At 41.1% G+C, this 14,385-nt stretch overlaps 1 protein-coding gene across 2 annotated transcripts in view; it reads right to left on the bottom strand.

Moving 5' to 3' along the window:
• KIAA0226L (KIAA0226-like ortholog) overlaps positions 1–14,385 on the bottom strand; it is a 73,362-nt gene that overhangs the window by 17,988 nt on the left and 40,989 nt on the right. For both annotated transcript variants that reach the window (XM_015571042.1, XM_015571043.1), the window contains exons 5-9: positions 12,002–12,103; positions 11,437–11,497; positions 10,744–10,876; positions 8,353–8,498; positions 5,648–5,712 (exon numbers count right to left, since the gene is read on the bottom strand). In XM_015571042.1, the coding sequence (XP_015426528.1) occupies positions 5,648–5,712; positions 8,353–8,498; positions 10,744–10,876; positions 11,437–11,497; positions 12,002–12,103 (507 nt within the window). The remainder of the gene's footprint in view (positions 1–5,647; positions 5,713–8,352; positions 8,499–10,743; positions 10,877–11,436; positions 11,498–12,001; positions 12,104–14,385) is intronic.

Raw genomic sequence — 14,385 nt, 5'->3', positions numbered from 1 at the left:
CCTAACACCTAAAATACTTATATTTCAATAACCAATCACTCATTCATCAAGTTTCAGGGAATATATACTAAGCATTATATTATCAATACAGAATAAATTATGTCCATTTCTTCTGGTTTCTTCAATCCTTTAATTAAAACAGAACAAAACAAAGCCCTAAAATCTGGTGCTTGACCAGGAGTGACTTTTTACCCCAAGGGACATTTGGAAATGTCTAGAGACTTTTTAGTTGTTACAATGCATAGCTGCTAGTGGCTTCTAGTGATGCTGCTAAATATCCTACAGTGCATCAGACAGCAACCCCCAACAAAGTCAATAGTACTAAGGCTAAGAAACCCTGCTCTAAACCACAATTGTTGTCATCTTAGGAAAAGTCAAAATTATAGGGGGGCGGGGGGAGGCAAAAATCTAAAACAGTGTTATCCAATAGAACTTTCTGTGAGGATGGAAATATTCTATATCTGTGCTGTCCAATACAGTAGCTACTAGCCACATGTGGCTATTGAGCACTTAAAATGTAGCTAATATCACTGAAGAACTGGATTTTAAATTTAAATTATTTTTTTCTGGTAACGGTGCCTCCATTGGTTCTTTTCCTTTATGCTTCTATCTGTTGTTTTTGTTTTATGCTATTCCATACATCTTTCCTCTGTTTCCTCTTTTTTTAAGCTATATGTCTTGTTTGGGGAATTTGTGTGTGTGGTTGCCATTAGTTTTATAAAAAGTGAAGTTGCATATATACCATAATATTTTCCCTTTTGAGTACATCTGATCTTCATCTTCCTTTGCCTGTCCATACCTGTCCCTATTCCCCTTGTATGTTTTTATTGTCACAAATTATCCCTGTTTATGCTGTAAGTTTTTGGCAATCCTACTGGTAGTGTCATGACCTTATGCTCTTTGTTTCATGTAGAATAACTCCCTTGAGTATTTCCTGCAATGGAGGTTTTTCTAGTGATAAAATCCCTCTGCTTTGAATATTTTTTCTTTGTCACTAATTTTTGACAGCTTCATTACCAAGTGCCTTGGAGAGGGCCTCTTTGGATTGAGGTAACTAGGTGTTCTGTTTGCTTCTTGGATTGAGGATCTAGTTCTTTCCATAGATTTGGAAAGTTCTCATCCACTATTTGTTTTAATAGACTCTCCATTCCATACTCTCTCTCTTCCTTCTCTGCTATGACCATGATTCTGATTTTGGTTTTTTTATGGAATCAGAGAGTTCTCATAGGGCTATTTTGTATTTCTTTGTTCTCTTCATCTTCCCATTTATCTCTGTTCCAGTACAGTAGATGGCGCTGAATTGCAAGATTTCCCCCACACCCCCCTCGTGGCCTCACAGTTTTGAGCCACTGTGGCTTCCGTAGGGTTGTACTGCCTCTGCTGCTTAGGGGTAAGGTTTGTTTTTCCCTCATGGTAATGGCAGTCCCTGACCTCCAAGGGTCTAGCCCAGTGGTTAGCAAACTCATTAGTCAACAGAGCCAAATATCAACAGTATGATTGAAATTTCTTTTGAGAGCCACATTTTTTAAACTTAAACTATATAGGTAGGTATGTTGTTATTAACTTAATTAGGGTACTCCTAAGCTGGCCTTTGCTAAAAAACATCCTCAATGACTGACACTCCCCACTTCTTCTAATGCTACTACTTCAAAATAGACTCGCCCAGGCCAAAAACCAACTTCTGCGCATGGGCCACAAAGTTTCAATCGCACTGTAAGTGCGAACCCACACGTGGTATTTTGTGGAAGAGCCACACTCAAGGAGCCAAAGAGCCTCATGTGGCTCCCGAGCCACGGTTTGCCAACCACTGGTCTAGCCCAAGCACCCCTCCTAGGGCTCAGTCACAGAGGGAAACTGTGTTTCTACTGCAATAGCTCTTGGCCTACAGACAATGCACTCCTGGAAACAATCCAGGGGCAATGGGAGTCTAATTAGTGGCAGGGCTCTGCGATCTACTTTCTTTGCCTGAAAGCCAGCAGCCAGGCCCAGCGGTGGGGAGTGGGGAGCGACTCTGTAGAGAGGCTGTCTGCTGACTCGCAGCTCACGCATGGAACTCAGATCTAATTCACAACATGCCCCTATGGTTCAGACACTCTCTCATTATTTGTGTGCACCCACACAATGCCGCCACTCTAGTGGCTATTCCAACAGCCAGCCACCTGCTGGGTTAGCTCTCTGTTGGTTCGACAAGCTGAGGAAAATGCCCAGGACTGCGGCGGCCAGTTCCCAGCTGCACGGTAGACACACTGTAGCCATGTTCTGCTTACCTCCTTTCTCTCATCTCCCCACTTATTCCAAGGAGCCCACCTTAGTTGTTCCAGTGTGCAGGTCTCTCAGGCGTGCATCTGTGTTGAGCAGGAACTTCTTTGTTGAATGATAGGTGATTATTTTGTTGAAATGTTAGGGGAAGAGGATAGATGTGCCCTTATGCTGCCATTCCTCTGATGTCACTCCCCCAATTTAAATTAATTTTAATTTAATTTTAAGTAGCCACAGGGGCTTGTGGCTACTATTCTGGAAACTGCGATTCTAGAAGAAAATTGTCTAAAGAGAAATACTAGCTAAATGTAATGGATGAAACTTGGTAAAGACCTGGATAGAAAAATTAGTTATAAATGCTATCTTAAGGACAACAATATGGACTAGTATTAGACAATATCAACAATTGTTATTTTCTTTGGTGTGATAACTACTCATAATTCTTATTATTAAAATACTAGAGGCCTGGTGCACGAATTCATGCACAGGTGGGGTCCTTTGGCCTGGCCGGCGATCAGGGCCAATTGGGGCCAACCAGCCAGGGGGAGGGACTGTGGGAGGTTGGTTGTGGGAGTGCACTGACCACCAGGGGGAAGCTCCTGCATTGAGCATCTGCCCCCTGGTGATCAGTGCAAGTCATAGCGACCAGTCAACTGGTTGTTCAGTCAACCAGTCGTTAACTGTCACTTAGGCTTTTATATATACAGATGCTTAAGTATTAAAGGGCAAAATATCATATTGTCTGTTGCTCAGTTTTTAAATGTCTCTGTGGGTATAAGATTAGAGGAGACTAAGGAGACATGATAACTAAATTCAAATGTATAATTCTTGATTGGACCCTAGAACAAATAAAGAACAATAACTAAATCTGAATAAAGTCTGTGTAGTTATTTAACAGGATTGTAACAATACTTATTCCTCACATTTAATAATTATACTGTGATTATTATGTTAGTATTAGGGGAAGCTAGGTGAAGGGTATATGGGATATCTGTACTATTTTTGTAACTATTCTGTGAGTCTAAAATTATCTCAAAATAAAATGTTGAGAAAAATTGTTTAAGTGTGTCAGGGTAGTAAGAAGCTAGGGAAAACTTCTGGGCAAGTGGAATGGGAAAATTGAGACAAGAAAATTAAACAAGGCCAAATAGTTTGGGCAGCTTGCAGCCAGACTGTGAATCACATGACCTTATCTTCCCCAACCAAGGACACTTGAGAGCAAATGGTTTAGACAGCTCCTCCCTAACCAGAGAATACATAGCTTAAATCACCCTTGCTTGGGAAAATAGAGAACAAAGACCAAAATAATGTCATTGTTCCAGATAAACAGAAGGACAGATAAAGTCTAGGGGACAAACAACAAAATCCCAAAAACTTTGGGATGGTATCACTTGGGGGATATTAGGCAGGAAAGATGGGTGCTAGAGCAGGAGGGGGGAAAGGGAGAAAGGGGTTTATCTCACCCACTAAACAAAGAAATCAGCTGTCTTAGGTCTTGCTAAACAAGATGACCAGATGTATGTATAAACATTCTGAGATAAGCCACAACAATATAGAAGGAGATTTTGAAACTTAATCTGCTTCCCAAAATATTTGGCAGGGTAACTTTGAAACCTATAGGGTGAAGGGTATAAAACCCTTTGATCCCCACCAGGCAGGATGCTCAGACTAGCTGAGTTGCCCACTTATCTTTATGCCAACTATATTCTTAATAAATTCACTTGCTTTGCTTCCTTAGAAAATTCACTTACTTTTCTTCCTAAATAAAGTTGCTATCTTTGCTTCAACACTGCTGTCTGTCATTCATCTGAATTCTTTCTCAAGAGCTGAGGAGGGGAGAGCCCACTCAGGGGGCTCTCTGGTAGCATAAGAACTACAGGGATTTCACAGGAAAAGTGCAAAATTGTTTACACGGTTGGGTTGATAATGCCTCTAGGGTCTGTGCGCTGCCTATCTCTGTAGCATGTTTTCTCCTCTTATTCATAGTGTCTAGTAACACAGAATTTCTTTGCAATAGCCTCAAGCCCTTTGCACATGGTGAGTCTCTGCACCCCCCCCCCCCCCCCACACACACACACTCTTCTGGGGATAATCACTTCCTTACAAAAATTCTCACTCTACCCACCCCCAAGCCCAGATTAATTTCCCTTGCTGTAAATCCCATAGCACTCTTGGCTTTCTCTTTTGTTGCATGCATTGTTCTTGTTATTTACTTGGCTGATGACTATAAGGGAAGGACCACTACTGTATCAACAGTGTGGGCAAACATCTTCATATTTGAATAAATTTAGGGAAGTACTTGAAAAGTTGGTGGAATCATAGTCATGTGTTCATAATTTCTGACTCATGCATTCAATATTTACTGAGGCACCAAAATACAGTGGTTAGTCAAATATACACAGTTCCTACTAGACTGGGAAGATGAGTTATTTAAATAAAATTAGTTACAACTGTGATACATGGCAGGAATGGTCATTCAACATTGTAGAAGGATATCCAGATAGATTTCTGTGTTCTATTTTTATTTCTTGAGGGGGAGGCCCTCAAAGTCTCTTTCCTTCCAAGACTACCTATCAAAAGTCAAGGGAACCCTTTCCCATAAAGCTCCTCTTCCCAGTCTTTGTGGGAGTCACACCATGGACACTCTCACAGCAGAACAAGTGATTCCTAGTCTCAAGTGGGCAACTTGAACTTCTGACTGGGGGAACCCTGATTTTCTAGGCCTCAGCTGGCCCAGGGATGATCCCCTCAAACCCTCTCAGAGGAGTTTGGCTAGCTCCTTGGTAAGCTGTTCAGTCATTCAACAAACTTATCTTTTGAGCTGTGTGCCAGGCACCTTGCAGGAGCAGGGGCTAAAACAATGAATAAAAGAGACAACACATCTGACCTAATGGAACCTAGAATCTAGTGAGGAAGAAAGTCAATAATAAGAAAAACCAGTAAAATCTAAAAAAATATTTTAGGCAGATAAGTGCTAGAATAAGAAGGAATGCATAATGCATACACATGTATGTTTGTGGCAAGGTGAACATTTCCAATGGGGCAGACAGGGAAAACTTCATGGTTTTTGAGTGAAGATGTGAAGGAAGTAAGGAAACCAGCTTTGGGGATGTCTGGCATTCTAAGACAGGAGTGAGCCTGCCACCTTCAAGGACCAACAGGGAGGCCGTGTGGCTGGAGCTGAGTCCCAGATGGGAAGGGAACTAGGAGATGAGTCTGAGAAGCCATTCACATAACCCTATAGGTCACAATGGCCTCTTTATGAAAGAGAGGGCAATGTTATGAAGTTCTCATACTAACTTCTCTCACACAATCAATGCAGTGCCCAACTTTGTTATTCTCTGCCCTGTCATCATATAATACGCAGTCAGTCAATTTCCATACTTACTAGGTTCTACTGGAGTTCCACAGCCAGCACAGAAAAAATTCTGGGCTGCTACCACGAGATCCCTCCTAGGTATAGAAAACAGTAAGTTACATTTCAGAAAAGGCCAATGGAGAAGTTTTCACTTATTGGAAAATAAACTGATGATACTTTTCTTGTCTTGGGGCCTTAATTTTGTCATTTTCCATTTGTGAAGAAATAGAATTACTCAATAGAGTTTTCTAGTTGAAATCCCTGGGTCACTAAAGCAGAAGTTAGTATTACAAGTAACACTTTCACTAAAATCTTTAGAGACTTCACACTGCATGCACAGGATCCTCTCTCCAGAGAGAACTAGAGATGGGCAATGCAGGGAGAAAGTTCAGGTAGACCAGACATAAGAGGTGATTGTATTTGGGAAGTCCACAAATGGATCCAAAGAAATTTAGACAAATAAGGATAATGTAAGATAAAACTGTACATTTATGGTGAGAAACCATCTAGTGAAGTGTTTTCTATTGAACTGTTGGTGCCATGACTTCACATGTGATTTGAAAATACAAAATAAGTTATAAAATTTTATTATAGTTTAGGGTCAGCAAAATTGGTCATAGCAAAAATATGCAGAACCCTACCCATGTGCCTTTTCTTAACTACAGGAGCTCTCCTCAAGATTAAATTTCTATAAAAAAAATTCATTGATTTTTATTTCATATTGCACTGAAAAATAGAAGGATCCAGTCTTTTTAAATTATTGTATATGATTTCTCAGGTTCAATATTAGCCACTAAAAATAGTCCCTTTAGCCTATTTCAGTTGCTATGTGATGTCGGCAATTAAGAACACAGTGAAAATTTCAACTTGTCAAAACTTACAGAGCCCCTCAAAAGCAGGGTGCCAAGAAAGCTAACTCAGAAAAATATGCCCAACCAACCTTTTCCTAAAAAAAAAATGTTCTGTCCCTCAATTACTTTTTTCCTTTTCCTACTTTCAGAGTCAGGTAGGAACTGAGACATTTTAGGGACTTGGGCCCAGGAACAGAAAAAATACCAAGTGGCTAGGAAGACAAAAGGACAGAGGAACACCAAATAAGCTGACTGCAAGAATGTCACCACCCCTCCACTCCCTACTTAAAAATGCAGAGGTAGCTGATTTTATTTTCTTATAACTGCCTGCTTCTTGCAGGTGTTGTAACTACTGACAACACTCAGTTGATCAAGGTTTGAATGCTATACGACCTTCCTAAGGTGGTGGTAATAAGCAGTCTGCCATCTTACCCTCATAGCACAGGTGGGAACACAGTTACCAGACAACTCAGCTGGAAAGTGAAATCACTCCACCCTGAAATAGGAATTATGCAAGCCTGCCTTTTTCAAGAAGAACTGCCTTTTTGCACAAGCCTGCTTTGTCCCCAGCTCTTAAAGGAGCCAAGCAGAGCCAGCCCTCAGAGCCAGTTCAGATGACCTTCCTTTACTCTGTGTTGCCTCCTTTGTGCTCCAACATAAGCTTAATGAAATCTGCCTGTGGATGAAAATGGGCCACATGCTAACCTGACAAGCTCAGGGAAGGTCTGCATGGCAGCCTTGCAAACTCAGAGACTTAAAGTAACCCCAAAGGATAGTCTGAAATTAAAACTTTTTAAAAGCAATTTATGGCAGATAGTCATGTCCTAAGCTAGACTCTTTCCTGACAAAAGTCAATCTTTACCTTAACTAAAGCTGTCTATTGTATTTTGCATCTATGATAACAGACGTTTGGACTGTCAGGGTAACTCCCCCTGTTCTTCCACACCCCTCAGGCACAACCAATACACCAGGGCAGAGACCATAAATCCTCTCATTGTTATTATTATCATGTTAATTGTTAACTGTTAACTATCCTATACCCACCTGTGTAAAAGATATATGAATCTATCATTTTACTTTTTATTCAATACCAGCAGTTACCCCTGCTTTGCTTTCTCCCACTGTGGTGAGCCAATATAGGGTTAAGCCTCAGACTGACCTGTTGGCAAAGTCACAAACAGGTCTTCCGAGTCTTAAACAACCCAATCCGAGAGGTAGCCACTGATTTACACGTGCTATCATTTAAAAAATAAAAAGGGGGAATTTGCCGGAAGTCAGTCCATCCTTGCTTCTAGACACAGTCGATGCAGGGAAGAAACATCTGCACAGCATATGTTTCAAGGGACCTGGCGTATATGGCATACTGTCCTTAATATGTTTGCTCCCCCTCTTAGCGCTATGTGTTTTAAACAAGGTCACCTCTCCGAGAAAGGTTGTTTCCCCAGGTGGGGATTTTTCCCTGGAGTTAGGGAGTAACCGGGCTAAGGAAGAGAATAAATCAGTAAAAAACCCAAATGTTACAAAAATACCATGTACTGGCTGGACCCCAACATCCCAACTCCCTAATCTATCACCAATGGATTTCATGTAACCCACTTGCTTCTTCTCTTTTGATTGTAATGTATAAAATAAGGTGCAAAACTGCCATTCTCTGGAGTATTATCTCAATCCATTGATATTTGCATTCTGGCAATTGTCAACAGTTTGGCTCAAATAAACTCAAAATTTTCTATAGGTTTGATTGTTTCTTACATTGACATGTCTGATAATTTCTCAGGGGTTTCTTCTCAATTTCTATATTGGGGAACCCAAGAAACCCAACGTGGGTAACAGAACTAACTTGTTTTAACTAGACTGGAAGCCCAAACAGCAACCCCAACTTACTTATGTGGTGGATGAACATTAACTATGACTTGAAACCTAGGGGGTGCCCAGTCTTCTGTCCCTCTGATCCTTGAGTTAAATTTAATTTCCTCTCCTAAATCCACACTGGATTCAAAGTCTTTTCGGACACACTCTTCATTTACAACCTGCATAACAAGAGAGAATTTAGGAACTTAAAAAAGCTTATTTTAGGAACTGAAATTAAAAGAGCACTCAGCTGTATTTCCAACATTAAAATTTACCATGATAAATTAAAACTGCTTTCAACCGAACTAAAGGACATGGCAAAAGCCCTTCATGTATCTGAAGCCATCTGGGGAAAAACTGTTTCAAACAACACCCAGCTGAGGTCACTTTTCTTTGTTTCTTAGTTATTTTAGTATTTCATTTGTTTCCAGACTTCAAATTACTGCAAGTAGGTCACTGTGACCTGCAATGCTTTTATAGATAGCATTTTAGTAAATAGGCTGATAGATGCTGCCAATCAGAACCTCCTATGGTTGTCAGACTTCCCAAGAAACATCTTTCAAGACCATTCCCCTGCTTGGCTCCCCTCTGAACCTATTATCATTTAAAATCTAAACTCCTCAAATCAGCATTCTAGGTCCTCCATAGTTGGGCCACTAGTATTCAAGCCTTATTTCCCAGGATCACCACTGCCCTCCCCCAGTCCCACCAACACACACACAGACAGGCAAACACATATTATCCAACCACACCAAACCATTCTGCTCAATAAACACCGCACACACCTCAGTGTCATTTTTGCTCCAGCTGGCCTTTGCCTCCTTTGCATTTCCAGAGAGATTTTTGCCTACCCCTAGTTTATTTATTTATTTCCTTTTATTAAATTGTTGAGTATAGGGGGACTACTTCTATTTTAGCCTTTGCCACAAAGTTCTCTGTTCCCCATGAGCTGCATGCTGCCAGAGGGCAGAGTGTTCTACAGGGAACTGTGGTCAGCAGTTAGACAGGAGCAGAGCAAGGAGGATGGGCCAGGTACAGAAGGGGGTGCAGGGAACCCCAGGTGCCTAACAAAGGACAATTGTAGGGTGGGACCTTGCCTCCAGGGTGACCTTTCCTTCCCTAGCATATATCTGGTCATGAGATTTGTACCAGTACCTCTTGACTTTCCCTCCCTAGAGATAACATCTATGCCTAAAGTTGTATTACAGCTCCAGGCCCAGATAAGCAACAAAACCAGCCACAACTGTCCTCAAGACAAGCTGCACTGAATAATGACCCCTGCCCTGGTCCTTGCCAGTCAATCAGTGGAAACGTAGACCCTCAAAGGACACACCTGGAAAATTGCTGAATATTCTATTGAGATCTTCCCCTGGGACCTCCCCTAAAATCACCCTCAAAACCCTCAGGACAGAGGACTCTGCCAGCTCCAGGGACTCCAGGGACTCCACTCCAGCATGTTTTCCCTCCTTCTCATTTCCCTTTCCCCTCCTTCTCCCTGCCCCAGGCACCTTACTATTCGCTTCCACACTTCCAAGCTCCAAGGGCCCTTCCTTTACCTCTACAACTTGTTTCCTAAGCCCATTTTTTCTAGAAATTACTTTTTCTACTTCTGTAATTCACCCCAAAACTGTTTGGGTCTTGGCTCTGAATTCTTTCCTAGCCAGAACCCAAGCACTGAGGTTGTTGAACCCAGGTTTGGTCTGACCCCACCAGTCAGACACCTGGTGCCTTCCCGCTTCCTACAACAGAACCAGCCTGGACTTTCAAATTAGGCAGCATGAGGCATAACTCCTGCTGATACATGAGGAGTATCTAAATCTTACCTACAATAAGATTTAAAAAACTATATTTTTATTGATTTCAGAGAGGAAGGGAGAGGGAGAGATAGAAAGGGGGTAGGAGAGAGGGATCTAGTCATATCTGAGGAGTATCTAAATCTTACCTATACTGACCAGCCCTGCTGGATGTCTTGATATAAAAATGATAATAGCATCTACCTAATACAGCCGTGGGCAAACTACGGCCTGCGGGCCAGATCCGGCTTGTTTGAAATGAATAAAACTTAAAAAAAAAAGACTGTACCCTTTTATGTAATGATGTTTACTTTGAATTTATATTAGTTCACACAAACACTCCATCCATGCTTTTGTTCTGGCCCTCCGGTCCAGTTTAAGAACCCATTGTGGCCCTCGAGTCAAAAAGTTTGCCCACCCCTGACCTAATAGGACACATGAGAATTAAAATGTGAATTTTGGGTGCATAATAAATACTCAATAAATTTCAGATTCATCCTTCCTTTCAATTCCTCCCCCAACCCCCAGTGACCATAAAGGAAACACATACATGTCTGAAGTGAATAGCAGGCAAAATGTGAATTTAGGAATGTGAAACTTCCATTCAAAGTCAACTTTTTTTGATACTTACTATGGAGCCAGATGCATTGAGGGAAACTGCCAGCTGATAATTAACTTCTGACAACATCCAGCACTTACGGAATACTTGGTACAATTCTTTGGCTATTAGCTCAGCTGAATTGAAGTTTGGCTCATAAATAACACTGAAATGTAAGAGATGCAAAAGATTAACAATTATATTCATGAGGAGTATAAGGTTCTTCTTCAGATTTTCAACTATCCTTCCCTCTCCAAAAACTCAGAGGAAGCATCATAGAAGAGACCATGCATCAACCATGGTACCAACGGTTATCTTACTCAACACAATTCCTCCATGTTCAACAGAGCAGCTTTATTTATTGAGGGTACCAAGACTGAGAGGTATAGTGAAAAGAGCACTGGATTTAGAGTTAGAAGACCTAAGTTCAAATCCTACCTCTGTTATTTAACAGCATTGTGCCCCGAGGCACACTGTGTCTGAACCTTAGTTTCTACATCTTTAAAATGGGGTTTTAAAAAAGCCTATCCATGAGGATAACATAAGAATGTATACAAATGTATACAAAAGTCTTTTAAACACTATAAAAACATTGTAGAAACTTGAGTGGTGATTGTTGCATTTCAACTAACTGAACTTGGCCTGAGATGTTCGCAGAGGCCTGGAATTCAGTGTCTCAGAAGTGATGGCCCAGGGCCCTATGTGAAGGACATGAAAGGGAGATACCTCTTAGAGGAGCTGCAGGAACATCCACAGGTTTCTGTGGTATTGCTGAACTTTCCAAGTTCTGTGGAAAAATAGAAGAAAGAGTAGAGAGGTCTTTTAGTCTGTTTCAGTTAATCACAGTCAATTTGATAAGCACACAAAAATAGCTCCCTGCATTTGAGAAAGAACCACTTATTCAGCATCTTTATACTTCAGTGTCTTTTGAGTTTCTATTATGAGGCTACAGCTAATAACCAAAGAGGGAATTTCAAAATATACTCACCTGGCCTGGCCAGTGAAGCTCAGTGATTGATTGTCCACCTATTAACCAGGAGGCCATGGTTCGATTCCCAGTCAGGGCACATGCCCGGGTTGTGGGTTCAATCCCCAGTGGGGGGTGTGCAGGAGGCAGCCAACCAATGATTCTCTCTCGTCACTGCTGTTTCTTTTCTTTTTTTTTTTCTAAAAAAAAATAGCATTTAAAAATATATATTTTTATTGATTTCAGAGAGGGAGTGAGAGGGAGAGACAGAAAGGAGGCAGGAGGGAGGGATCTAGTCATATCCGAAAAATATTTAAATCTTACCTACAATAACAAATTTATCAAAGTCACATTTGCAGGCCTCTTTCACCACATCACAGTAAGTAGGTGTTTTAACAACTGGGCTGACCTGTAACACAGCACAACCTAGAGAAAGAAAAAAAGTACACAATCTGTAACATGCAACTATATAGAAGTTAGGAATAAAAAAGGCTAAGAATTTTAAAATTCAACTTCAAGAATTTTCAGAAAAGCAAGTGTAGTAAGGAGCGAGAATGGCACCAGGTGTTAGATCAGTGGAGTCAGAACAAACCTTCATTCAGCAACTTCGGTAATGGAGTTCTGGCTAGGAAAGAATTCAGAGCCAAGACTCAAATTACAAGAGAAAATTTATTTAGAAAGTCATAGAGGTAGAAGTGAGCTGTAGAAGAAATGAGCTCAGGAAACAAGTTACAGAGGAAAAAGAAGGGTACTTGGAGCTTAGGAGAAAGAGAGAAGCCAGGAAAATGAGCCTGGGAGAAGAAGAGTGGGAGGGAGTGGGGAAAGGCACTGGTGTTGTCTGGTTTTGCTGCTTCTCTGGGCCTGGAGCTGAAATACAACTGAGGCCTAGATGAACTTGATGCAGGTCAAAACCTCATTGTCCTGGGAGCTTAATGCTTAAGAGCTATTCTTTGTCCCCCTTGTTTGTTTTCCTTCTGAGGGGTGGGTGTCTAGCCCATATGCCTAGCAACATGCCATGGGAGGATGGGTCGGGGAGGGCCCGAATCGCATGACTAGTGTTATGAAAGGTCAGAGGGTCTAAACCACATGACCAGCAATATGTTAAGGAAGAAAAGGTCACCCTGGGGATGAGGTTCTTGTTTTCCCAGTTTTATCCTTTACTAGACCTCAGAGCTTTTCACCCTGGTGACCTTCTGTAGCACCCGACCCATTGTCCTCGCTCTGCTCATGTCTAAGTGCCTACCACACAAAGAATTATTTCTGTGTTTTTCTTACATTCACCATCACTAAGTGAAACACACTGAGTATGTGGGAGTTCATAAAAGTAACCTGTCTTCTTTTACAGATGTTTGAAAAGTCCAATAATACAAAGGTTTAAAAAATGGTAGTGGGGAAAGCAATTTCAGCTTCACAGAGAGGGAAAGAATATAGGTGACATAAACACTGTACTGAGCTGAATAGTGTGGTGCCCCCCCGCACGCCCCCCCCCCAAAAAAAAAATCATGTCTACCCAGAAACAGTAAATGTAGCCTTATTTGGAATTAGGGTATTTGCAGATGTAGTTAAGATGAGGTCCTACTGGAGTAGGGTGAACCCTAAATCTAATGACTGGTCATAAAAAGAGAGAAATTTGGACATAGACACAGATATATATATAGAGAGAGAACACCATGTGAAGAAGGAGGCAGAGAATTGGGTGATGTGTCTACCAACCAAGGAACATCAAGGATTACCAGCAACCACCAGAAGCTGGGACAGAGACATGAAGCAGATTCTCCGTCAGAGTCTCCAGAAGGATCCTGCCATTCCCACAACTTCATTTCTGACTTCTGGGCTCCATAAATGTGAGACAATAAATTTCTATTATTTTAAGATACCTAATTCATGGTATTTGGTCACAGCAGCCCTAGGAAACTAATAAAATATGTACATACTTTTCTATCCCTAATACCAGTCTGGGGAATTATCCTAAGAACATCATTAAGAAGAAAATTTAATGAAAGGGGAAGATTTGGGGACCTGGCTGGATAGCTCAGTTGGTTAGAGCATCATCCCGATAACCAAGGTTGCAGGTTCTATCTCCAGTCAGGGCAACCAATGAATGCATAAATAAGTGGAACAACTAATCAATCTCTCTCCCTCTTCTTTCTCTGTCAAATCAATAAATACTTTTTTTTAAAGAAAGAAGAAGGCTTTGATCACTAAGGAGCTATTTGTAGTCTATTTAGAATACTGAAAGCTACTTTAATGCCAAGAAATAGAGAACTGATATTGTAAATCACTCTGTTAACTCAAGAAATAACGTAATTGAAAAATGTGAAAGTCATAACAACTTGAAAAATTGGATATGAAATACTGTTCAGTTGATCAGGATAGTGAGGTTCTCTTTTTATTCTCCTATTATATCTGTATTTATACCATTTGATTTTTTCAAAATTAAATCTTTATTGTTAAGATTATTACATTTGTTCCTCTTTTTCCCCCCATAACCCCTCCTCCCAGTTCCCACCCCACCCTCCACCCTCACTCCCCACCCACTGTCCTCATCCATAGTTGCACGAGTCTTGTCCAGTCTCTTCCCGCATCCCCCACACCCTTCCCCCGCTCAAGAACAGTCAGTCCATTCCCTTTCTATGCCCCTGATTCTATTATAATTACCAGTTCATTCTGTTCATCAGGTTATGCACTCCCTTGATTTTTAGATTGAC

This window comes from Myotis davidii, unplaced genomic scaffold (assembly GCF_000327345.1).
Source record: "Myotis davidii unplaced genomic scaffold, ASM32734v1 scaffold848, whole genome shotgun sequence".
Classification (NCBI taxonomy): Eukaryota; Metazoa; Chordata; class Mammalia; order Chiroptera; family Vespertilionidae; genus Myotis; species Myotis davidii.
The sequence above is the reverse complement of the archived record's forward strand: the minus strand, read 5'-3'. Positions and strand labels throughout refer to the sequence as shown.